The 27,830-nt window shown below is 38.3% G+C and overlaps 1 protein-coding gene across 4 annotated transcripts in view; it reads left to right on the forward strand.

Moving 5' to 3' along the window:
• LOC124269829 (band 7 protein AGAP004871-like) overlaps positions 1-27,830 on the forward strand; it is an 86,505-nt gene that overhangs the window by 36,865 nt on the left and 21,810 nt on the right. Inside the window, exon 1 of one of the 4 annotated variants that reach the window (XM_046704869.1) lies at positions 1,603-1,749. The exons of the other annotated variants lie outside the window; for them this stretch is intronic. Within the exon in view, the coding sequence (XP_046560825.1) occupies positions 1,710-1,749 (40 nt within the window). The 5' untranslated portion in view covers positions 1,603-1,709. Of the gene's footprint in view, positions 1-1,602; positions 1,750-27,830 lie in introns of those variants that run through there. 4 annotated transcript variants of the gene reach the window in all.

A 27,830-nucleotide genomic window follows, 5' to 3' on the forward strand; every position in this document is an offset into this window, starting at 1 on the left:
AAGGTACTTTGGTAGGGGCTGAGTTAGGATAGCCAGGGTATTTGGGTAGGGCTGAGTTAGGATAGCCAAGGTACTTTGGTGGGGCTTAGTTAGGATAGCCAGGGTACCTGAGTTAGGATAGTAGTTAGGATAGCCAGGTAGGACTGGTTAGGGCTGAGTTAGGATAGCCAGGGTACTTTGGTAGGGCTTAGTTAGGATAGCCAGGGTACTGGTTAGGGCTGAGTTAGGATAGCCAGGGTATTAGGGTAGGACTGAGTTAGGATAGCCAGGGTACTGGTTAAGGCTGAGTTAGGATAGCAGGGTACTTCGGTAGGGCTTAGTTAGGATAGCCAGGGTACTGGTTAAGGCTGAGTTAGGATAGCAGGGCTTAGTTAGGGATAGCCAGGATAGCCAGGGTACTGGTTAAGGCTGAGTTAGGATAGCCAGGGTTTAGGGTAGGGCTTAGTTAGGATAGCCAGGGTACTGGTTAAGGCTGAGTTAGGATAGCCAGGGTACTTCGGTAGGGCTTAGTTAGGATAGCCAGGGTACTGGTTAAGGCTGAGTTAGGATAGCCAGGGTACTGGTTAAAGCTGAGTTAGGATAGCCAGGGTTTTAGGGTAGGGCTGAGTTAGGATAGCCAGGGTACTGGGGTTAAGGTTGACTAGTAACATTATTTTAGCAAAAAAATAGGGAAATGGGTTCTTTCCAGATTTGACCTTCATGTTTCTATATAACACATCAAAATCAATTTCCATTCATGCACTCCTTGGATGTGATGGAGATCAATATTCCATAACAGGGTTTGTAGAAATCACAGTGATAATTGCCTTATCTTACCCTGTATTAAGCTGTTATTGATTTCATTAGCACAAAAACATAAGCATGAGATGAAACCCTCAAGATTTATTTGTTTTGTCCTTAAAAGCTTCAACATGTCAATAGAAGCTTTAATTGCCAGTTTCCTCACTACAGGATATGTCTAAAAACTATGACTGAATATGTAACCCCATGCCAGGATCAATAGCATCCTTCGCATTCAGCATCTCATGTCAAGCTCTGTGCTTAATGACATGATATACTGAGATTGATCTTTCATACCTGGCTCCATGGATAGACAGCTGTAGAGGAATGATTGAACACCATCAAGGATGTCATAAAGTAAAGAAATGCTTTTGCTTGTTTGATATATTGTATATACAATGTTAGAATGAGCTAGGCATTACTTTGATTCTGTAATTTGATAGATGCATTCTCTCAAGATTTGAAGGATGAATTGTCTTGTACTATATTCACCAGCTGGGACGTACGATACCATATGATTCTAATTGGTACCAGTCACATTCTTGCTTTTGAAATCACTTTCAAGGAAGTCATGTTAATGGATATTTGGCCATAATAGGTATAGTGTCACATCCTTTAAACGGAAAAAGTGATCTTACAAGACGTGATACAGATTTTATTTCTCATAAAATATTCTGAGGAATTAGTCTTTTACGTTTCTTTTTCATCTGGTGCTGGTAAGTTTATTCCTGTCGTACAGAATCATTCTCATATCGAACATCTGAGCCTGAGGGTGTGGAGTGAATCGTCAGAGTTCTCTCCCCTGTTGGAAGCGGGTGAAGCTCATCATTGCAGAGTCTGGTGTGTAGCCAGCTGCTGCTTATAGTGGCTGCTTGGTCCCCCAGCCTGCCGGTGTAGTAGCTAGTGGCATTGATTTTGTACATCACAATATGGAGATGGCTACAAACCACAAGAGCCAGGCAGCTACAGGTACTGTTTGACATCAGTAATACTTTCTGTGGTAGATACACACCAGGGTTTTGTGACATCAGGGGAGTTATTGTACTGTTATGCTGTGGAATGGCTTGGTAGATATCTCACAAGCATCGTTGCTGGTTCCAGTGACTCATGTCCTTGCTTGCGTGATAATATATCCTGGTGCAGCTGGTGCACAGATAGATGGACCTTGACAACTGTGATGTGAATGTACACTTTATCAACAAGTTGCTGCAGTATAACATCTGTCCGGTGTATATAAGATTTATAACATGCTACATCTAATGGGGATATAGGGTTTAGCTAGATGGTTAATCACCGGGATGTCAGGGTTCACACAGATGAAGTAGTACCTGCCTTGCTTTTCAAGTCATCAGCAGTGATTATACCCTGTGTTACTGGACCATGACCACAAAGTCAGTTCATGTTTATTGGGTTGCATATTACTTTCAACTTAAGTTCAGCTTACTATTTTTAGCCGAGCTTTGTTCAGTATAATGCTGTTTAAATGTCAGGAAGCTAATGTATGTTTTTACGATATGATACATGTCATTACAAGAAGTATGAAACATGTATTATTTGTTGTGTGAATTGATGCAGTAATATTGTTAAATGTAAATGTCCACGGTTACCTAGTTAAACATTACAACATTACACAAGCATAAATGTTTTAGGCATATGCTCATTGTGTTCAATACAAATTATAAGGCTTGTCGATTTCAAGAACAATGCATTAATTTTAGTTTTAAGTGCAGTTCAGGATTGACTTTTCATTTTTTGGTCCCTTCCTTACCATGATTACAATACAATTATATCACACTTTGCATGCTCATTGGTAATGGGGGCGGTGGGGTAGCCTAGTGGTTAAAGCGTTTGCTCGTCCCGCTGAAGACCGGGTTTGAATCCCCACATGGGTACAATGTGTGAAGCCCATTTCTGGTGTCCCATGCCGTGATGTTGCTGGAATATTGCTAAAAGCGGCGTAAAACCAAACTCAGTCAGTCAGTCAGTCATTGGTAATGCTTCATCTAAGATTATTCCTTGCATTTATAATGAGCTTGATTCATCTCCAAGGTATTTATCACTATCATCTTCCCTAAGCTCTTCATAAATATTGTCGTATTGTAATATCATGACTATGCATGGATAAGCCTTGATCCTTCATATGGTTGTCTTGTACACATTGTTGTTTCCCAGGGGGATTATCCCTTTCCAGGATCTGCATACCTTAGGTAATCAAAACTCGGCTGACTTGCTGGAAGAGTGCAAATGAAGCCGATTGGGTTGTTTGCTAGGTTGAACATGGCAAATAGCCTTGCACCTCCATGACTTGTGAAATGAAATATCGAGCTTTTTAGGTTTGGTTCCAGAACAAGTACAGTCCGACAGTTTGTTTTGATAGAATCTAGTTCAAACAGTGAAACCTTTCCTGTGATAAAACATCAGATGTTCAGGTTCAAATTTATGAAAAATAAAGTTCTGGAGATAAGCCTACTTTATCTAGACTGGTTCACGTATGAACTGTACCCAGTGTGTGTGTTTCACAATGTATTTGCTGGTTTTAATTAGCTTGACAAAATATAGATTTTAGGTAAGCTGAGCTATATAATATCGAGAGGAAAGAGTACTATCTCACCTATTTCCTCTGAGGGAATTATGTTAGATTGCGTAATTTTTGTCCAGGTCCAAATCAGAAGCTGTTCAAGTGCGTAGCTCATCCCTGATAAGTGGGCTGCATAACAGTCGGAGGTTGATGGTTGAAATGTTTACGTCTTTCATTGCTGACAGTTTGCAGTGCTGTAGCTGTTCTGTTTGATTGCTTAACTTGTTTTTATATCTATGATTTTGAAAGAAGGCAGCTAGGTTACTGTCTGTAACACAGCAATATACAGACCCAGGTTGGCCAACCAGCCTGTTGCTTCTGTCCAGAGACAAGATCAGACATGAGGACTGGTTGTTCTTTGAAGGTCATTGCTGCCTACCACATAGGCTTGAAAAACCCCTTGAAGTTTTAGGCCTTACTTCAAATGCCTTGCCAAAACCAAAACAGCTTGAAAATGCGGGAAAAATAAAAAGGTGTAAACTGTTTGTGACAACAGCAACATATAAAAGGCCTTGAATTTCAGTGTTTAATCACATCCGTATGAACCTTGTTTTAGTAACATCTCAGGACAAAACCCATCCTCGCCCCTCTCCATTGCTAACCAAGGCAATCGGTTTTTCACTTAATGACCTATTATCACCAGTGTGCAAATGTGTTTCCAGTTATTTAATGCTGCATAATCCTGTGAAAATGTACCATTTGTGATAATACCTACATTTTTCATTTTTATGGTTCTGTTTCAAATCTTTGAGGAGAATGTTAGTTCTGGGACAATGTATGTCGACCGAAAAGTATTATGTATTATACTGGGAGTAACATATTTGTCAGTAGCTAATGTACACCTTTCCCAAATCAGCAGTGTTATGCTTTTCACAAGTTGAGCACAGACAAATAGACTTAAAAAAAGTATCTAATTCCGCAAAAAAAAACTTTTGTCCTTTTTGTGAACACCTGGTTTTATATCACTGATGTTGGATGTCCTGTTCACATGATTGATATTACTGTTTGGCCTTTTAAGCCTCATGGAATCTGTTTCATCAAATAATCAATCCTTATTATTCCCAGGAGTTGTGTTTTATATTCACTGATAATGACGTTTAATGTTTACAGTGGATGTCCCCATTGCTACTAGAGCCCTCGCTATATGGTATCAAAATGGCAACAATGATTAGTTGAAAGCAATCAACTGAAACCTTTATGGTGTTCATTCTGTGAACAGAATAGCCTCTCAGGTAATTGCTTGTTTTCATCAGGTTGTCATGGTAACATATGATTTGTTGATATCTATGTGACAGTAAGTATGATGTCTGTTACCAAACAGGTACAGGTACTAATTATTTCCTTGTCACCCGAGAGACCATTGCTGCTGTATATAGGAGAGACATAATGGCAGCTGTCCTGGCAAGGGATAAACTAATCTCAGATTTCAAGAAATGGTGAGAGCAAAATGATTCCCTGAACAAATGTCTGAAAGTGATTATAAATCTTGATAAATGGGAAACCCTGAATCAGTGAATTTAAAAAACAGTCGAGATATTTGTTTACAAGTAATCCCTTAACAGTAAATCAACATCTCGTATTAGACTGTATTCTCTGAGCAGTATTTCAGTTACAGCGACAGTTTAATGGTATTTCTTTTGTGGTCAGGTAGATATTTCTGTTAAAATCTATGAAGGTCCGGGTTAGAATGAGCCTTCAGTAACCCATGCTTGTCGTAAGAGGCAACTAACGGGATTGGGTGGTCAGGCTCTCTGGCTTGGTTGACAAATGTCATCGGTTCCCAATTGTGCAGATCGATGTTCATGATGTTGATCACTGGATTGTCTGGTCCAGACTCAATTATTTACAGACCGCCGCCATATAGCTGGAATATTGCTGAGTGTGGCGTAAAACTAAACTCACTCACTCTGTTAAAATCTAAATTGTGTGTACTTGTAGTTTGTTTTGTTGTTTAACACTGCATACACCTATGTGGAGATGGTCTGTAAATATTCGATCCAATCCCATTAGTCGCCTCATGGCATGCACATGTTGCTGAAGACCAATGCTAACCTAACAAGGGCTGTGTCTACTTGTAAAATGGTTTAATATTTGCTCCCATTATGTGATAACAATGGCTTTTCAATACTTTAAAAAACAAAGAATACAAATCTGAAGCGATTTTGGCAACAGAAAATCAAATATGATGATAACGATGGTGATAACTAATAAACATTTATTGATCAAAACATACCAAGAGCTTCATATCTTGTGTCATATTATAAAGGACACCCATTTCTCTGAAAATCATTTTAACTAAAGATGATAAAAGCTTCAGTAGTACTAGAATAGAAACTTGTTGATAGGTTACAGGGTAGTAGATGTAGTGATCTTGTCATTTACATATGGATGGAGACACAGAGAGCGTAGTGCTCCATGTACAAGCTTTTTCCATTAAGTTAGAGTGACAGACTCTGTGGCACGTACACCCCTCGTCCGTAACCATCAATCTATAGTTGGAGTAATGTGAAGCCTTACATTTCCAGGTGTGTTTATTTAGATATATCAGAAAATACCTCAACAGTACATTTTCTTCCATCATCATGGTTCTTGTAGAAGATACCTGTTGAAGACCAGGTTAGAATCGGTCTTCAGCAACTCATGCTGAGGCGACTAAGGTGATCGGGTGGTCAGACTCGATGACTTGGTTGACACACGTCATCGTACCACAATTGCGTAGATCAGTGCTCATGTTGTTGACCACTGGAGATATCTGGTCCAGACTCAATTATTTACAGACCGCCACCATATAGCTGAAAGATTTCTGAGTGAGTTTTAAACAACAAACCAACCAACCCAAATCTTGTGGAAGTTTCATCATGTTGAAGGCCCAGGTTCGATTCCCCACATGGGTACATTGTGTGAAGCCTATTTCTGGTGTTCCCCGCCATGATATTAATGGAATATTGCTAAAAGGGGTTAAAACTAAACTCATTCACACCCTTAAAAAAGTTTCACATCCATTCATGCATCCTTACTGACCAGGTAATGAGGCCAGACTCTCATTTTCCTCAGTTCTAATTTTTCTTCTTCTTTTCCTTTAACTTCTTTTCTTTTTACTTCTTTTCCTACTACTACTCCTTCTCAAAAGGCGGTGGGTTAGCCAACAGGTTAAAGCGTTAGCTCATTCACGCAGAAGACATATGTTCGATTTCCCACATGGGTACAATGTGTGAATTCCATTTCTCGTGTCCCCAGCCATTGCTGGAATATTGCTAAAAGCAGCATAAAACTAAACTCCCTAAGTCTTTTTCTTCTTCAATTGAGATGTATAACACCATGATTTCCTGCTTGTCTGCTGTTTATAAAGTGATTCACTGAGCATATAGCTACATATAAATATCTTCAAGGTTATTTCTCGCAAGGGTTGTTTGGTTTTCATCAGTGGTGTTTGATATACCATTTATCTCATCTTTCAGTATGTTCTCCCCCTTGTTTACCTAGCTGTATGTTAAACATAGACTGTTTATTGGTTTAGAGGGTGCACCTGTTGATGGTTGTGAGGTAGTTTACTATATCATCGGTGAGGCCATTTCCACTTGAGTAGTGAGTAGTCCTTGTGGTAACTGATTTGAAATACACTCAGAGATGCCAATCTTTTCTGTCTCGGCAATCAGACTCTCCATTGAGCTGCTCATCACTAAATGTGTCTAGTAATTGCCAAATATATGAGGATTGTTTTCCAGTTGTTAGAATCTGTGTAATGATACAGATTAAGACTCAGATGGACAATGACTACTACAGACATGCCATGGTTTCCTGGGAGCTCTCCCATCAGTGTCTCATTGCTGTAAGTGAGGTTTATCTCATCCAGTGGTATCATTTGTACAGGCAATTTGCCAGACACAGAACAGTTTGCATGTCCAACTCTCATTACAAACAGCCTTAATGTAGACATTTACGATGGTCCTGTGAGATACGATGGTCCAGTTTCCTCGATCATTTGTCAGTAGTGCACAATGGCGCCTTCATCTCAGGACCTTTAGTTCGCTGTGCTTTGTTGAAACATTAAGACATACCATACTGACTGAGTTTAGTTTTACTCCGCTTTTAGCAATATTCCAGCAATATCACGGCGGGGGACACCAGAAATGGGCTTAACACATTGTCCCCATGTGGGGAATCGAACCCGGGTCTTGGGCGTGACGAGCGAACGCTTTAACCACTATGCTACCCCACCGCCCCTAAGACATACCAGAAGCCCGTAGTCTAGGTTTGAACCCCATGTTAGCCCTGGTTGTAATCCTTGACTTGTCTGCATCAAACCCAGTTTGTGAGTTCCACAAAAGTTGCCTGTGTCTATGACTTGGCATTTTTCATTTTAGCTTTTTCCTACATTTAGTTGATGGTGTAATATACTACTGAAAAGAGGTCAATTATTTTTTCATATGACTGTAGCGAATCTGTCAGGACATGACAGCCTTATGAAAATGAAATTTGTTTTGCAGTTGTATATATTTGAAATTCTTCAAATCAGCTTTAAACTGATCTCAAATACTGTTTAGAGCTAAGTTCATTTGGTTACATTGATTTCTCTTGCTACCATTTTGATAGTTTTAGCAATGTAAATATTTACCCAGACCATTACATGCTGCAAAAAGGGCGGGTGGGGTAGCCTAGTGGTTAAAGCTTTTGCTCATCATGTCAAAGACCTGGTTCTGATTCCTTCGTTGGGTACAATGTGAGAAGCCCATTTCTGGTGTCCCTCTGTCATGCTGGAATATTGCTAAAAGCAGCATAAAACCGTATTCACTCATTCATCTGTTTGATTGGCATTTAGAAGTTGGTGACTAATAAGAAAGTAAGATTCGTTTTGGATAACAACTTCTTTTATTATATATGATGCTTGACAACTGTATAAGAATCCATACCGAAATGTCGCATCATATATAATAAAAGAAGTTGTTATCTATAAAGAATCTTACTTTCTTATTTCACTCATTCACTCACTCATTTTATGCTGCAAACTTTGCACTAAGATTGGTGGCACATGGTTCTGAGTAAAGTCACAAATCAGGTGACGTTAACCACTGTAATTGGCTTAGCTTCTGTGACTTCTTTAGTTCGGTCCTGCCCTGGAATGCACATGCCTCTGTTCACACAACATTAATTTACCTTTCAGTGTCTCACAGGCAGCTTTGCTTGTACACTCCCTAGGGAGTTGAGAATGAAATCATTATTATTTTTTATATCTGCCATGTATCAAAAATTCTTGGTTAATAATGATGAATTGATGCGAAACGAAATAATTCGTGTGAAAGGAATTCGTGAAATGAATTCATAAAATGGCAAAACCAGATTGAGTCAATAGAAAATATCACAATAGATCAGAATTGAACGAAATGTTTGTGTGTGTCTGTCAATGGGTTCTCATAATCACTGTGTAGTTGTTTGTGTTGCTTCAGCTGAGTAGATTGAAAGTGATTTGCATAGGTCAGTTGAAAATGGAGAATCTGTAGTAATGAATGTGATATGGTTGGAACAGTTGATGATGGAATGGAAATGGTTTGAATAGGACAATTGCTACAACAGTGGAAGGTGATGACATCCAATCAATGGCAGCTGAAAGTGCTGTGATGGAGTGCTGGGTACATGGCTGTAATATCTACAGTCTTGTCCGGCTTTGAAGTTGTCAGATACAGACATGTGCTTGTGGTATACATCTGAGGAATACCACAGATTCCAAATACATCCATTTATCAGTGACAAGCAACAGCATGGACCATTAGTGTTCTGGCCAAGTAACTTACAGCATCCATCCTCTGCCTTTACTCCTGCAGTTTGAAAATATATTTGCCATCACATTATTTCATGTTTTCGTAAAATTGTTTGTCTGAGGTTCAGCCATGAATATCAAGTGTTTAAATTAAAAAGTAATATATTCATGTAAGATGATAGTCTTCTGTGACCTTTAGAATCATTTCAGAAGGCAAGTGTGCCACATTTTCTTAGGCACCGCAGTTCACTGCACAGTTCACTATGTAGTTCACTGTGCATAGTTGTTCCCCTTGAGCATACCAAAATCCTGTGATAAATTAGTATTGGTCCTACATTTTCAGTGTGTGTGCGTGTGTGTGTGTTCATCCCTATATTGTGAATTAACTAAAACAGTTAAATGTGCTGTTACACACGCTCCAAGCAGAATGACAACCAGGAATATATGCTTCTCAGTTATTGCTGGTTCTGCCTGAATTACTTGTAGGTTGGCTAGTGTTTGGTGGTGAGGAGTAGATAATACAGCAAGGAGTATTTATTGCCTCTCAGCCATGCACCAAACAGACAGAAACTTGTCTGCACTTCAACATGGCAAAATGGTTTTCATGGAGCTCTGGTCTCTTGAAAAGTAAATTAAGATTTAATTAGGTTTGTGTTTGTGTTACTATTATGCTATATGCCAAATTTATGAAACTAATACATCTTATCAGTTAATTTAACTGTCTAATCAAATTTGCCAGTTTTTGTTCCATAGGAGAAACTTTGATTTACAGACTGGTTCCACAGAATGGCCTTTGTCGTAACATCTCCGTGTAACACAGTGCAAACTTGGATGATAACAAGTTTATTATCATTTTCTGAAAAGTATTTCATGGTGGGTTATTTTTCAAATAATGAGACACTATGATTTCTATGTGGCTATTATGTTATTAATGTTGTTTGGTTCATATTTAGAAGAATATTCTGATTTATTGTCAGATTACACATCCAGTCACAGTATGTCAATCAATTCAGTAAAGAAGGAAATGTCATTTAAGATAAACAACTCAAAAGAAGATAAGATCATGTTTCCTGTGTTTTACATGTTTTTCATATGACATGCCACAGTTGGCCTCCCGCCAACTACTGATCTTCAGTAAACATACACCACACCATACCCACTAAACATAAACATTTTAGAGAACCTTTAAACAATGGCACCAAAGAGCAGACTGAACAAATCATTATTCTGAAATTGGAAGAAAAAAACAAGCAGGTTTGATTAAACAACTGGGTAGAGAGTGTCTGAAAGAAATATGCATCAAGTACTGTAATTGAGGAAATACAATATACAAGAACACAAATGGCCTGGCCATAAGCATTGAGGCATCTTCAAGGTCTTCTGTGTTTTGAATGCCTTGGATACACACACACTCTATGGTAGTTTGTTTCAAAGTCCCTGAACCATATTAATTTCTGAACATATTCAAAAAAAAGAAGATGAAATTCTTTATGTTCATCAAATAGCATCTTCAAAAATGCCAATCAAGCATCACATTATGTTCCCTCTTGCCTAGCCATCCCTACAGTGCTAAAAGTCTAAATGAAGCAAGTCTAGATTACCTCAGGTTCTGAAGGTCCCATCTCACAAGGGCAACTTTTCAATTTAGTTTGGATTATTTTCTACTATCAACATTATATATATTCAGAGACTGTCTAACTGTATGCTTCCTCTGGAGGTTCCTCTTGCATGGAACATTGATTGTAATCAGGTGGGATGTCCATGTTTTACAAGTCTCTAGGGACATGATGTATCATTACATTCACACATTCCACTTTTACATTTGCAAGGAATGTTTATTTTTTTAATTCCAGTGTGTGCCAAAAGTTTCAGGTCTACCTGCCTGATTTTGTCTCTGAGCTTCATTGTCAATTTATTCAGTGCTTACGAGACTGAAAGGTAATTGTTCTGGACATAGCATTCAGGGTCCCAATCCACAAAGTGTTCATAACAATACGACCTGTTGTAACTCTATAGGTTACCAGAGACTTACCACTACCAATGCTTGTGAGTAAAGTTACTAATGGAGTTCAACAAAATGAGTAAATAATTCCTTTTTTATAATGAATACTAGTTTACTTGGCCTCTAGTGTTTGTCCACACTGTAGGATTATGCAGTATCGTTCCTGTTTCAAGGATGATAGATTTTAGGATTACAGTTGTGCATAACAGACCTTGATACTACTAACCCGACTATGTACACATGTTTATCTTTATATTTTCCTCTGCAGATTATACTGTCAGCATGTAGTTGGTACATGCTGATCTTACTCCACAACAAAACCTGTGAAGGTCCGGGTTAGAATGAGCCTTCAGTAACCCATGCTTGTCGTAAGAGGCGACTAACAGGATTGGGTGGTCAGGCTCTCTGGCTTGGTTGACAAATGTCATCGGTTCCCAATTGTGCAGATCGATGCTCATGCTGTTGATCACTGGATTGTCTGGTCCAGACTCGATTATTTACAGACTGTCGCCATATAGCTGGAAAATTGCTGAGTGCGGCGTAAAACTAAACTCACTCACTCACTCCACAACGAGAAATTCTACGCGTCATGTTCTGGAAGTGTGACAAAAGTCACAGACTGCTATCAGTTCTATAACTACAAAGTCAAAACAAGATGGAATTGTCAGTCTTTTGTTTTTTGGTAGATCACAACAATTATCACCACACATGTATCACATGTTGACCAAGAAGGTGTAGTCTCTCGTACAGACCCTGAAGCAAATATATCCAAGAAAGCCCACACAAGTCTAGAAAATGTGGCAAGTCTAGATTTCCTCAGCTTCATGAAAATGAAGAAAGTCTCAGGGCTCCTTTTCATTATATATATTTTTTTTACTATGAACTTTTTTCAGTAAAATATGTTCATTTCAGAGACTAGTTGTTAGTCTAAAGAAGGTGCTGCCTGTCTCTGTATAAAAATCAAGTCATAAGCTTAAATATTTTTCAAGAATGGTTCACAAGTATCTTTAGTGCTGTTCCATGTTGAAGATGTATTGAAATGTCATGATTTTAACCCTTATCCATTCATTACAGAGTCCGTTAGAAACAATGCTAGTGTTGTATGTCTACTAACTGCTAGCACTATATTTAATCAAAAAGGTTTACCATTAGTGTCCTATTTAAAGGGCAAGGGCTCAAGGCCCTTCGAAGATTGGTAATACTGGATCCAACTATTAACTGGTCCACTAAAGACCGTTTGCTAGAAGCACAGGAGTTTTGAAATGGGTTGAATATAGGCATCTGCGAAATGGTTAGAGACACAAATGAGTCAGTTCCAGCACTGGAGGTAAATTGGTCTGGTTTGTATTTGAGTAGGGAAGACTGTATGTGTAGATGTACACATTATCATATATCGTGTAAGAAAAGCCAAGATTTGTCCCTTATGTAAACGCATGGGATGACAAAGAGTAAATATTGGTGTAAGTTTGAGCTGGAATCTGATTAAGATTGTTTTCTCATCTGTTCTCACAAAGTGTTATTTTTATGCCCTCCCTGTTGGATGCTAGTGTTCTCCTTGACCTAATCTTACCAACGTGGAACCATGTGATAATGCCAGTCGGAGACTTCAACTTAGGCATAAAACACAGTTGATTGTTTAAACTCTGACATTTAAGGCGATATCTCTTAGAACCCTCGCACTTCAGATCAAAATACATCCTCGTTTCAAGTTTTTGGTTCTGCTTGTATTGATCAGGTTTAAACGTGGAAGGTAAGATCATTGTAGTACGGGCAGTCAGGACCCAGGACAGCAACAGTGGTGAGTCTGGCGCTGTCCTCATTGGGGGACACACTGTTACAACACGTAATGGTAATATATAGCCTTGAGTAGATACAATGGGGATTTGTAGGGTTGACATTTGCCACCAGTAGTTCTTGCTTATTAATAAAGGCACTGAGGGATCAGCATCCGTTTCACAGAGTAATCTTAGCATTACACCCATCGTAAGTTTGTGTTGAGACTGGTATGTTTAGATCATGTTGTCTGGGAACCCAATGCTGGAATATGGTGATCGGTCATCGTCTGTGGACAGCATTTAAATTAGTCCCTTATTTATATCCAGGATTTGCAAGCTGTCTCAGACAAAGATGCTCTTTGGTCTCTGAATATATAACCATTCTCATGAGGTTTGCCTGAAAAGTACGGTAAATGTTGACAGCTTGCATCACATTAAGGCTTCTTGACACTTTAAACTGACGTGTGATACAACTGATATATCAATATTTTAATCAAACCCAACTCTCTCATCCATCTCCGCAAGATCTCATTACTTGACTGCCTTGATCTCTGAACTGGTTGTAGGCTTGTCTTCCGATTGATCGTTAACAATGTTCAGCCAAGAAATGATTTCCGAGGTATGAATATTATTGTTACTTCATCTTTAGTAGTTTCTTGAAGACTTCCTGTCTGTTCCTCAGAGCGATCTTTTTTACATTAACCATACGTAAACCTGTTGTAAATTAAATGAATTTCAGCATGGAAGCAAGGTCTGCTTTTCCTATAATGGTTATTTGAACAATTACAAGAAAGTCATTTTATGCACCATAACTACAATTTAAACATATCATATATATATGTAGTCTTAAAACTTCATGCTGGCCTGCTGCCAGAGACTGAGAAATTGTACTGAGGACAAATACAACTCCAGGGCAATAATTCTTTACCAATTCTAAGTGTATCAATTTTGCTGCCCATTGGATCTGAATAAAATCATCAAAAAATGTAAACATGATCACTATTTATCTTGTTCAAGCTGGACAAGCAACCTTCTTTGAGTAAGCACGATTGAGTCGAAGTCTATGCTAGTCATCTGAACTAGTCTTTGAAAATATGGATTGGTTTGGTAGCCTTAAGGTATTTGTTCATCCCACCGAGGTCCCAAGTTTGTATTCCCGCCACATAAACACTGGAATGTGCAAGAAAGGATGCGAACCCCAACATCTAGACTAACATATAGTATCTGAGATGGACATATTTTACCCCCAAAAATGTTCTTAAATTATAATAATAAAATATGAAATAAAAAGGAGCCCAGAGACTTTCTTCATTTTCTTGGATATGTTTGTTTCAGGGCCTGTATGACAGATTACCCAACATTACACACTCACTTTTTAAAAATAAAACCAATTTCTGTGGCTGATTTCAGACTGGGTCTGTTACTCAACCGAAGGAACAATAACCTCCAGTGGATTCATGATTCTATTAAATCCATTTGTGATCAGTGTGCCCAAATGTTATAAAGACAGAAAGTCAATGGAGTAGATTAATGTTAAAAATAGAAAAACAGATTGTCCTCAAAGAACTTGCAATTTTAGATCTTGTTTGCAAAATAGCCTCATTTGTGTAATCATGGACAAATCTGCGTTGAGATATAAGATAGTGTGTTGTCATATAAGTAGTTTAAATGTAAAACATCAATGCTCAGTGTCGGTTATCAGCGGAAACAGAATCCATTAGACACAAAAGGCAAAATAATGGTGAAAATTGTATGGATGACTTGCAAGAAATCTGGCAACAGGAGTTTTCAAAAGATCCTATCCTGCTCAATCATTTTTGTTTTAATGTTTAGGCAGGGTAGCAGAGTGGTTAAAACATCCACTCCTTATGCCGAAAACCTGGGTTTAGTTCCCCATATGGGTACAGCATGTGAAGCCCATTTCTGGTGTTCCTTGCCATGACATAATGGATAATCGTAGTTGCAGCCCTGCTTTCAAATACTCTTCATTGATGAAGGAAAACTGAATGAAGGCATTGAAGAGAAACTTTGATGCTTCAGCAAATCACAATGCACACCATTAAATGTGCCTGTGTCTTCTTGAAATGCATTGAAGACTAGTTGAAGTATTGATTTTGTCACAGGATATTTGTATGTTCACAAAGTCAATGAACAGTCAGTTTTGGAACTGAAACAATTTGTAAAAAGAAGAGAGAGTTCATTGCTCCAACAGTCACCCCCAAACACTACCAGTAGACAGAGGATATGACCGTAGGGACTTCTTAAGATTGAATTCCCAGAGAGCATTTCAAGTTTTCAAGACAGATCATGTATTAACAGTTTTATGTTTCAGTGTGTTTGTTCAACAATTATCAATTTGCACAGTTGTTAATTTTGAAGTATGTAGATTAGCATCATATAAGTTATCACAATTAAGTCTCACATGGCTTGGCTACATAGTTTTGGGTTTTTAGAACTATTTGGATGATGACTGTCCTGAATCTGTCTTTCAGTGGCATTTAGAAGTTGTACATTGATGTCCAAGATATTTTTATGGATTAAACTTCTTTTCAATTTCTCTCACGACGTTTCGAGACCATTCCAGGTCCCTTCATCAGGTGAACTAGCAGTTAGGACTATGACGTCGTCACTATGACGTCATAACTGAGTTATGACGTCACAATGCAAGTGACATCATAGTACACTAGGGAGAGTACTGTATAAGTGAGTTTGAAGAGTTAATTACATAATGATGAAAATTCATGCTAAATAATAGAGTTGAATTGTCAATTGTCCTGAATCTGTCGGTATGACACTACTTTGGGGGTGTAGCCTACTGGTTAAAGTGTTAAGCACACCTCCCTGGCGACCCTGGTTCAAGGCTTGATGGTCTTGCACTTTGACTTACAAACAAAAAAAACAAAGGATCCACTTCGCTTGTTGAAATTAATGATATTTTTCAGATTATCATTCAGCATTTGCAATCGTAACAGCACTGAATGGCTGCTACTTACAGTGGCCATGGAGATGGACAGTGAGTTGAGATTTCTATTCTGTTAACCCTAAGGAAGGCTGAAGAGCAAACATGAATTTGGAATTTTTGGTGTGTTTATGTTTTGCCTCTTCAGTAACACCTTGAGGATTCACAGTATGGAGATTATGCGTATGGAGTAATATTTTATTGTATATGCGTTTACATTTCAACAATAATCAGCAGGATTCTGAAAACACAGGAATCAGGATTATGGGGCAAAATAGTGCCAGTCACTATAGGAAAGGAAGGTTTGACTGCATTTTTAACTTGAGTGGAAAATGAGACAAGTAGGGTAAGAATTAGTGCTGGAGGGATGGATCAAATAATTAGTTGTGGTGCTTGCGCCAGCATCAATGAGCTCTGGAAACTAATCGATATTCATAAAAATTGAAACATCAAATTAAACTTAAGAAAGTGTGTTTCTAATTGTTATGATGCTGTTTCCTGATTTGTGAAACTGCAATGTGAACAATATACTCCTGCAATGTAAACAATATACTCCTGCAATGTGAACAATATACTCCTGCAATGTGAACAATATACTCCTGCAATGTGAACAATATACTCCTGTAATGTGAACAATATACTCCTGCAATATGAACAATATACTCCTGAAGTGTGAACAATATACTCCTGCAATGTGAACAATATACTCCTGCAATGTGCAAATGCAATGAACAATATACTCCTGCAATGTGAACAATATACTCCTGCAATGTGAACAACATAATACTCCTGCAATGTGAACAATATACTCCTGCAATGTGAACAATATACTCCTGCAATGTAAACAATATACTCCTGCAATGTGAACAATATACTCCTGCAATGTGAACAATATACTCCTGCAATGTAAACAATAACAATATGAACAATATACCCTGCAATGTGAACAATAATGCAATGTTCCTCAAAGCGTGCAATGTGAACAATATACTCCCTGACAGTGTAGACAATATCTCCTGCAATGTGAACAACACTCCTGCCATGTAATACTCCTGCAATGTGAACAATATACTCCTGCTGAACAATAAGCAATGAACAATATACTCCCAATGTGCAATGTAATGAACAATATACTCCTGCAATGTGAACAATATTCTCCTGCAATGTGAACAATATACTCCTGCAATGTAAACAATATACTCTAGTGCAATGTGAACAATATACAATATACTCCTGCAATGAACAATATACTCCCTGCAATGTGTGAACAATATACTCCTGCAATGTGAACAATATACTCCTGCAATGTGAACAATATACTCCTGCAATGTGAACAATATACTCCTGCAATGTGAACAATATACTCCTGCAATGTGAACAATATACAATATACTCCTGCAATGTGAACAATATACTCCCTGCAATGTAAACAATATACTCCTGCAATGTGAACAATATACTCCTGCAATGTGAACAATATACTACTGCAAGTGTGAACAATATACTACTGCAATGTGAACAATATACTCCTGCAATGTAAACAATATACTCCTGCAATGTGAACAATATACTCCTGCAATGTAAACAATATTCTAGTGCAATGTGAACAATATACTCCTGCAATGAACAATATACTACTGCAATGTGAACAATATACTCCTGCAATGTAAACAATATACTCCTGCAATGTAAACAATATACTCCTGCAATGTAAACAATATACTCCAGCAATGTGAACAATATACTCCTGCAATGTGAACAATATACTCCTGCAATGCAATGTGAAATGCTCCTGCAATGTGAACAATATACTCCTGCAATGTAAAAATATACTCTCCTGCAATGTAAACAATATACTCCTGCAATGTAAACAATATACTCCTGCAATGTAAACAATATACTCCTGCAATGTAAACAATATACTCCTGCAATGTAAGACAATATACTCTCCTGCAATGTAAACAATATACTCCTGCAATGTGTCCTGCAAAACAATACTCCCCTGAACAATATACTCCTGCAATGAAACAATATATATATACTCCTGCAATGTAAACAATATACTCCTGCAATGTAAACAATATACTCCCTGCAATGTGAACAATATACTCCTGCAATGTGAACAATATACTCCTGCAATGTGAACAATATTCTCCTGCAATGTAAACAATATACTCCTGCAATGTAAACAATATACTCCTGCAATGTAGACAATATACTCCTGCAATGTAAACAATATACTCCTGCAATGTGAACAATATACTCCTGCAATGTGAACAATATACTCCTGCAATGTGAACAATATACTCCTGCAATGTAAACAATATACTCCTGCAATGTAAACAATATACTCCTGCAATGTAAACAATATACTCCTGCAATGTGAACAATATACTCCTGCAATGTGAACAATATACTCCTGCAATGTGAACAATATACTCCTGCAATGTGAACAATATACTCCTGCAATGTAAACAATATACTCCTGCAATGTGAACAATATACTCCTGTAATGTGTAATGTGAACAATATACTCCTGCAATACAATATACTCCTGCAATGTGAACAATATACTCCTGCAATGTAAACAATATACTCCTGCAATGTAAACAATATACTCCTGCAATGTAAACAATATACTCCTGCAATGTAAACAATATACTCCTGCAATGTAGCCAAATACCCCTGCAATGTGAACAATATACTCCTGCAATGTGAACAATATACTCCTGCAATGTAAACAATATACTCCTGCAATGTGAACAATATACTCCTGCAATGTAAACAATATACTCCTGCAATGTAAACAATATACTCCTGCAATGTAAACAATATACTCCTGCAATGTAAACAACATACTCCTGCAATGTGAACAATATACTCCTGCAATGTAAACAATATACTCCTGCAATGTGAACAATATACTCCTGCAATGTGAACAATATACTCCTGCAATGTAAACAATATACTCCTGCAATGTGAACAATATACTCCTGCAATGTAAACAATATACTCCTGCAATGTGAACAATATAGTGGTGTGAGTGTTTCAACAGGAAGTATCCTCAATGTAAATCAGTGAATGATTTGTTTGCTCAATGTTATGATTGTGTTCCATTGTCCATATGAGTTTTGTGGTTGGGTTTGCGATTACAATCGATTATTGATCAATTGCTGAGCTCTGATTGTCCATCTGCATACTGTGAGCAATAACCAGCACTAGTAATAATGATTCTTTACAGATAGGCCTCGGGTTGTTCAGGCAGCTTTTGTGCAGAGCAGTGCAAATTAGACAGTGAATTTGGCTGTTTTTCTTCAACATGTAAACTCTTCTCTATAATTGCCAGACTCAGGCAGCTTAGCTTAGCCATGTTTCTGTTGGTGATGACATGTTGTTGTTAAGTATATACTGTCTTCTGGTTTTTGGGGTACAATGTGTGAAGCCCATTTCTGGTGTCCCCTGCCGTGATATTGCTGGAATATTGCTAACAGCGGCGTAAAACCAAACTCACTCACTCACTCACTTCTGGTTTTTGTTTGTTGTTTGACGCCGTACTCAGCAATATTCCAGCTATATGGCAGTGGTCTGTAAATAATCCAGTCTGGACCAGACAATCCAGTGATCAACAGCATGAGCATCGTTCTAGACAATAAGGATACAATGACATGTGTGAACAAAGTCAGTGAGCCTGACCACCTGATTCTGTTTGTTGCCTCTTGCGACAAGCAATGGTTGCTGAAGAGTGATCCTAACCCGGATCTTCACGTGTTTCTTGTTTCCTGTGTTTATGCAGCAAGTATGAAATATCTCAATAGCATCAGCTAGGTCAACTACAACACTTTGGCATGATTTATCCCATTGCAAGTAAATAGTTTTATTTTTGATATATTTTAAGTTTCAAGGATGAAATCCCCATCCCCAAATTATGTTCTGCATGACATTATGGGAAATACACTGACTGTTTTGGCATTGATTAATTGTTTTTATAACATACCGCATCACTCTGCTTGTCTGGCAACCTTCACAACAGTTGAAAATATGTAGATAGAGATTATGAAATGAGCTTGTGTGTCATATTGATTCTACAATAACAGTCAGAATTCTTGTATTTCCAAAGCTACGGTGATGGCAATAAAGAATCTGTACACGAAACTTGTAAATATAGTGTCAAACATTGTTTTGGCGTAAGCCATTATTTCATAATCATTTTGAGTCCCCATTTAGAAAAATCCCCTTTTCACGACTACTTGGACATGGGAGAGCAGACTATTTCAAAGCAGCAGTGCTTAAATCAGTAACACCGACATCAACTTCTACCAAAACAGTGTATGGTCAGTATACCCCACAATGCGGAAAAGAGGTGCTAATATCACCTTATACTGGCATCACCTTCAGCTGAGGTGTTGGTATTGATTAAAGTACTACTTCCCTCAGCACTCATTACTCTCATTGATGCTCATTCGTGATGTGTATTCAGCGCTCCTGCTGCTCGTGTTTGCTGAGTAAGGATGTAGCTTGTATATATTAGCTGAAAGCATCAGATGTCGGCTGTCCTTGATATTTGCTTATTAGAGTGGCGATGAGGTTATTAAGGCCTCTGTCCACAACATATTAAATCTGGTCAATATGAAGAGTGCTGACCTCACAAGTGCTCATGTTTGTGAAGGTTTCACAGATTGGAGAGCAGTATGTAGTATATTAAGATCTATATTAGTGGATACATGCACTACACTCCTATATTTACTTTGATGGTAATTATTTCTGATTTACTTCTGCAAGTGATCTGAAAGACCGATATTACTATTCTTAATAATAACCTTCCACAATGAATCGTATTTGTAGCTTTGATGAACGTTTTTCTCTTACCTGACTTTTGTAGCAAGTTTGTATATATTGAAATAACAGTTAGAGCTATTGTATTGATACCTTTCCTTGAAGTCTATTTATTATTGGCTAGATCAGTGCTCAAGATGTGAGTCAGTTGATTGTCTAGTCAAGGGTGGAATATTTTTAAAATGCTAGGAATATTACTAATCATTGGTTCATCAGCTGTGATCATTGCTCAATATCTTAACAACAGGTTTGTCAGAATGAGTTTAAGTTAAGAGAGTGAAAAATGGGGATAACTGGTTGGGGTGGGGCATCACATCTCCAGCCCTCTCTCATCCTGTAGAGATTTGCTCAAGTTTTCTCTTGGGGCACGTTGGTTGTTATTGGTTTGATGCTTGTGATAAGATATTGGTCTGATTGGCGCCGTTGTCCGACCTGAGGATATAATGTGTTCTTTCACGACTGGCCCTTCCTTCCCTTTTTGACTTGATGAAATTTAAAAGTATACAAAATGTACATTTGAAACTGATTGTGTCATTTAATCAGTAATTGTCTTGTGATTTTCTCCTTCCACCAAGAAATGGTTGTTCACTGTTTCCAGTTTGGATAACCACCAGTCTGTATGAGTGTCAGGAGGTGGCCCTTCATCCACTCAGCCACTTACTGATATGGATGCAGTCTTGAAGAGAAACTTTCAACAGAATCAAGTCAATTAGAATCAATTCATCATTCAAATATAAAATTGATATAGTGAGAGTCTCTTAGGATTCTTTGAATAGAAAACTGCTCTAATGCAAAAGATTGACTGATTTTGACATGTGAGATATTAATCTTGTGTTTAAAAACAAACCTTCAAATTCCATACCACCATTCTAAGTTGGGAAGATGTGGACTATTTAGTAGCATTGATTGTATCTTCTCCATTTCGGGACTTGACCTTGATGGAACTAAATGAGAACAAAATGCAAATCAATATGGTTTTATGGGAGGTAGGAAGGTTTTCTCTTTCTGAATATGTCATTGAACCTAAGAGATTGCTGGCTTATCTAATTTGTATGTTTTGAATTTCACCCAGGAGTCTGAGATACTGCTGACATTTGAAAATAAAAAGCTTGTGAGATTGTTGGTGAGGTGTCATTTGGCTTGTTAAAGACATCTAATGCAGATCTGGAGATGAGTTTTTTCTACTGGACAGCCTACTTCTATAGAAGGTTGTAATGACCCACCCATTAAGGTATAGATTTTCTTCCAACCTGACATTTCTGAAATTCTTTCAATTAAGAAACTTTTCCTGTTGCAATTCACGCACATGGCCACGTTCTTCTGTGTCCTGGATAATGTGCTGTTTCCCAGAGTTTGAGTATTGAATATTTCAGATGGCAAGGGTTTAAAAAATGTGAAACAGCAGAACTAAAAACCTATTAGTGCCTGTGTGCCTTTACTCAGTGACAACCATGTCATCTTGTTCTGTCTAGTTTCAGAGTATTAATTTTTTTTTTAACATTAAAAAAACTATATAGCATTTGTTTCATTGGTAAAACTGTTGAAAGATTTTATGTAGAAAACTGATGAAAAGACCACAATAAAACCTCTTTTAGGACCATGTTTTGAATGGTTGTCAAATTAATCAGATTCTAGGCTTTTGTACATTAGCATTGATTTGAAGATGAAAAGACAACAGTATGTTATGTTATGTATTATGCATGTGTCGGTCATTCCAATAGATGTTACCTTGGTTACAGATGGATTTATCGGATCTATCAGCATCGTGTTATGACTATTATCTGAAAAGCTTTTGACAGATATGAAAGTTGCGTAAGGCTGGTTAAAAAATGTCTTGTTTCTCATGACTTTATGGAGAGAGAGTTTGTATTTTTGTAGCAGGTCTTGAGGGCGGTGGGGTAGCGTAGTGGTTAAAGCATCACTCGTCATGCCGAAGACCTGGTTTTGATTCCCCACTTGGATACGATGTTTTAAGCCCATTTATGGTGTCCCCCGGCATGATATTGTTGGAATATGTCTAAAAGCAGCATAAAACTCGCTCACTCGCTCACTCACAGTAGCAGGTCTTAACACAGTGATTTGTGACATTTCTTGTCAATCTTTTGTACAGGTGACATTCTTAAATTTCAGCCTTTAATAATTATAAATATGAGAAGATGTCCGCCCACCTGGCAACCTGAGTATGGGACAATGGTTGGGATAAGGGAAACTGAACAATTTGTCTCTGAGTAATGACTGAAAGATGCCACATTGTCCATTAGTTGCCAGGATTATAGATGGCTGGTGTCGGTAGAAATAATGAAATCTTACAGAAGAGTCATATGATGTGTCCCAGAAGAGGGCATTATGAGTATATGAGAGTTATACCGGTAGTTGTGGTATACACCAGATGATATTCCCTTGTATGCTGCCGTCCCAGAAGAGGGCATTATGAGTATATGAGCGTTATAGTTGTGGTATACACCAGATGATATTCCCTTGTATGCTGCTGTCCCAGAAGAGGGCATTATGAGTATATGAGCATTATAGTTTGTGGTATACACCAGATGATAATCCCTTGTATGCTGCCGTCCCAGAAGAGGGCATTATGAGAATATGAGCGTTATAGTTTGTGGTATACACCAGATGATAATCCCTTGTATGCTACTGTCCCAGAAGAGGGCATTATGAGAATATGAGCATTATAGTTTGTGGTATACACCAGATGATAATCCCTTGTATGCTGCTGTCCCAGAAGAGGGCATTATGAGTATATGAGCGTTATAGTTTGTGGTATACACAAGATGATAATCCCTTGTATGCTGCTGTCCCAGAAGAGGGCATTATGAGTATATGAGCGTTATAGTTGTGGTATACACCAGATGATATTCCCTTGTATGCTGCTGTCCCAGAAGAGGGCATTATGAGTATATGAGCGTTATAGTTGTGATATACACAAGATGATAATCCCTTGTATGCTGCTGTCCCAGAAGAGGGCATTATGAGTATATGAGCATTATACTTGTGGTATACACAAGATGATAATCCCTTGTATGCTGCTGTCCCAGAAGAGGGCATTATGAGTATATGAGCGTTATAGTTGTGGTATACACCAGATGATAATCCCTTGTATGCTGCTGTCCCAGAAGAGGGCATTATGAGTATATGAGTGTTATACTTGTGGTATACACCAGATGATAATCCCTTGTATGCTGCTGTCCCAGAAGAGGGCATTATGAGTATATGAGTGTTATACTTGTGGTATACACCAGATGATAATCCCTTGTATGCTGCTGTCCCAGAAGAGGGCATTATGAGTATATGAGTGTTATACTTGTGGTATACACCAGATGATATTCCCCTGTATGCTGCTGTCCCAGACTTACATCTGGCCTTGTCCATCAGAACTCTTTTATCAGATGGAGGATGTGTCATTAATTCTGGAGGTGTCATATTGTGTCCAGATTTGTATTTAAGTTCACCTTGATGAAGTATTGGAAATACAGGAACTAATGTATTCAACTCAATAGAACTTCTTTGAGAGGCATTTTAGAAGTTGTATAGTGATAAAGAAGTAGACTATCCATATAACTTGGTTTTCCTTTAACTCAAAAGAAATTAAACAACACAGAAAATGAATAATATTTCAGTTTGGTTATTATCCCGAACCTGATTGATTTCACAACTTGTGTTTGCAAGCACAAAATTAATTACAAACTGTTATTCCAGACAGGTTCATCCTTCTTCAAAAGAACTGACAATAATAATAATAATAATAAAAAATATAATGATAATACCTTGTGATGACATTTAAAAAACATGTAGCAGTCCAAAGGACATTTCTGATGTCTCAAGCAGTGATATTGCTGGAACATTTCTATAAGCAGCGTAAAACCATACTAACCAAGTAACTCACCCACTGATACCAAGGTATTCACCCTTTGTAAATACATTGCTATGTTCACATATCAAAACAAAGGAGAGAATACTACAATCAATCAATCAGTGAGTGAGTGAGTGAGAAGTCCTTCAGGGTGTGTCCTGCATGTATAGGTATTATCAGTCTGTTTTTAGAATAGTGTTTCTGATAAAGTTCTCTGTTTAGAGGGTGTGAGTTGGCTATTTCACAAGGACCAGGTGGAGATCCAGTGTTCCCAAAGAAAGTGTTTACATTCCGTAATCTCATGACGTCTTCTTGCATCAGTCGCTCTCTGGTTTCTGTCGAAATTGTTTGTGTGTCCCGTCCTTGAGATGAGATTAATTTGAATGGGACTGTCAGTATCATGTGTCATTGTTTTTGCGCAAGGGTCTATGTATAGCTACTTTTACCTATGCAACAAAATTGCGAAATCTTTATTGCACACACACATACCTGGCTGTGATGTAAATGTTGCCGGAGATCATTTGTTTTCCCAGGACGATATTTTGTTACAGTAACAGATAAGAATGATTTCACTTACCGTGTGTAGTATATAGGCTAAACCACCACCACCAAATAGCTTCACTGAACTGTGTGAATGATTGTAAAACCCATTGAGAAGACTTCTGTGCAGCGGCACACTGAATATATAAAGGTATTGGTGACCCATTCTATGCACCATGGAGACAAACAACAGTAGTAGCAACGATGTTGAGCTAGAAGTCCCGGACACAGGCACAAGCTCCCAGGTTTTCAAGGTGACTACAATGTTCCGAGGACAGGAAGGGCAGGATGATGAACAGGGGAGGGAAGAGCTTATAGACAAATATTATAAAGATCTTGATAACGCACCTCGGTCAGCAAAGTCCAGTGTTCCCTCAAGTTACATACCCAGGCACAAGTACAGGTGGACATGGGAGCTCGAATAAAGTTGAACCCTTCTCTGAAGACATGGGTAGTTATCCTCATTCTGTAGATAGTATCAGAATGCTTGTCGGTAGTGGTATGGCGGGAGCGCTATTGTATGTCCTTAGCTTCAGAGTCAGTGTTGCCATTCAGGTAGGTTATTGTTATTTTCACTTGTTATACTTTGATCCTTCCAGAAAATGTGATTGTTTGTAACAAACAAATATGCTTGTGTTCTTGTCTCTGACGACACATGGGTATCTACCTGTTCATATGTATCTACCTGGTGTTCAGGGATATTGGTATATATGGGTGTTCTGAAACATGGGCTGTTTGATTCGTAACTGTCTACCTGCTCCATATAAACATGGATATCTACCTGTTCAGCACCTGGTGTTCAGGGATATTGGTATATATGGGTGTTCTGAAACATGGGCTATTTGATTCGTAGCTGTGTACCTGCTCCATATAAACATGGATATCTACCTGTTCAGCACCTGGTGTTCAGGGATTTTGGTATATATGGGTGTTCTGAAACATGGGCTGTTTGATTCGTAACTGTACCTGCTCCATATAAACATGGATATCTACCTGTTCAGCACCTGGTGTCCAGGGATATTGGTATATATGGGTGTTCTGAAACATGGGCTATTTGATTCGTAACTGTGTACCTGCTCCATAAAAACATGGATCCTGTTCAGCACCTGGTGTCCAGGGATATTGGTATATATGGGTGTTCTGAAACATGGGCTATTTGATTCGTAACTGTCTACCTGCTCCATATAAACATGGATATCTACCTGTTCAGCACCTGGTGTTCAGGGATATTGGTATATATGGGTGTTCTGAAACATGGGCTGTTTGATTCGTAACTGTACCTGCTCCATATAAACATGGATATCTACCTGTTCAGCACCTGGTGTTCAGGGATATTGGTATATATGGGTGTTCTGAAACATGGGCTGTTTGATTCGTAACTGTCTACCTGCTCCATATAAACATGGATATCTACCTGTTCAGCACCTGGTGTTCAGGGATATTGGTATATATGGGTGTTCTGAAACATGGGCTGTTTGATTCGTAACTGTACCTGCTCCATATAAACATGGATATCTACCTGTTCAGCACCTGGTGTTCAGGGATATTGGTATATATGGGTGTTCTGAAACATGGGCTATTTGATTCTAGTAACTGTACCTGCTCCATATAAACATGGATATCTACCTGTTCAGCACCTGGTGTTCAGGGATATTGGTATATATGGGTGTTCTGAAACATGGGCTATTTGATTCGTAACTGTCTACCTGCTTCATATAAACATGGATATCTACCTGTTCAGCACCTGGTGTTCAGGGATATTGGTATATATGGGTGTTCTGAAACATGGGCTATTTGATTCGTAACTGTACCTGCTCCATATAAACATGGATATCTACCTGTTCAGCACCTGGTGTTCAGGGATATTGGTATATATGGGTGTTCTGAAACATGGGCTGTTTGATTCGTAACTGTCTACCTGCTCCATATAAACATGGATATCTACCTGTTCAGCACCTGGTGTTCAGGATATTGGTATATATGGGTGTTCTGAATATATGGGCTATTTGATTCTGGAAACATGCTTCATATAAACATGGATATCTACCTGTTCAGCACCTGGTGTTCAGGGATATTGGTTATATGGGTGTACATGGGCTATTTGATTCGTCTACCTGCTCCATATAAACATGGATATCTACCTGTTCAGCACCTGGTGTTCAGGGATATTTGTATATATGGGTGTTCTGAAACATGGGCTATTTGATTCAGTAACTGTACCTGCTCCATATAAACATGGATATCTACCTGTTCAGCACCTGGTGTTCAGGGATATTGGTATATATGGGTGTTCTGAAACATGGGCTGTTTGATTAAACAGTAACACCTGGTGTTCAGGATATTGGTATATATGGGTGTTCTAGGAAACATGATTCGTCTATGTGCTCCATATAAACATGGATATCTACCTGTTCAGCACCTGGTGTTCAGGGATATTGGTATATATGGGTGTTCTGGAAACATGGGCTATTTGATTGTAACTGTGTCCTGCTCCATATAAACATGGATATCTACCTGTTCAGCACCTGGTGTTCAGGGATATTGGTATATATGGGTGTTCTGAAACATGGGCTATTTGATTCAGGGATATTGGGTATAACTGTCTACCTGCTCCATATAAACATGGATATCTACCTGTTCAGCACCTGGTGTTCAGGGATATTGGTATATATGGGTGTTCTGAAACATGGGCTATTTGATTATATGGGTGTAACTGTGTACCTGCTCCATATAAACATGGATATCT

This window comes from Haliotis rubra, unplaced genomic scaffold (genome assembly GCF_003918875.1).
Source record: "Haliotis rubra isolate DU_JTF1 unplaced genomic scaffold, ASM391887v1 Scf148, whole genome shotgun sequence".
Taxonomy (NCBI): Eukaryota; Metazoa; Mollusca; class Gastropoda; order Lepetellida; family Haliotidae; genus Haliotis; species Haliotis rubra.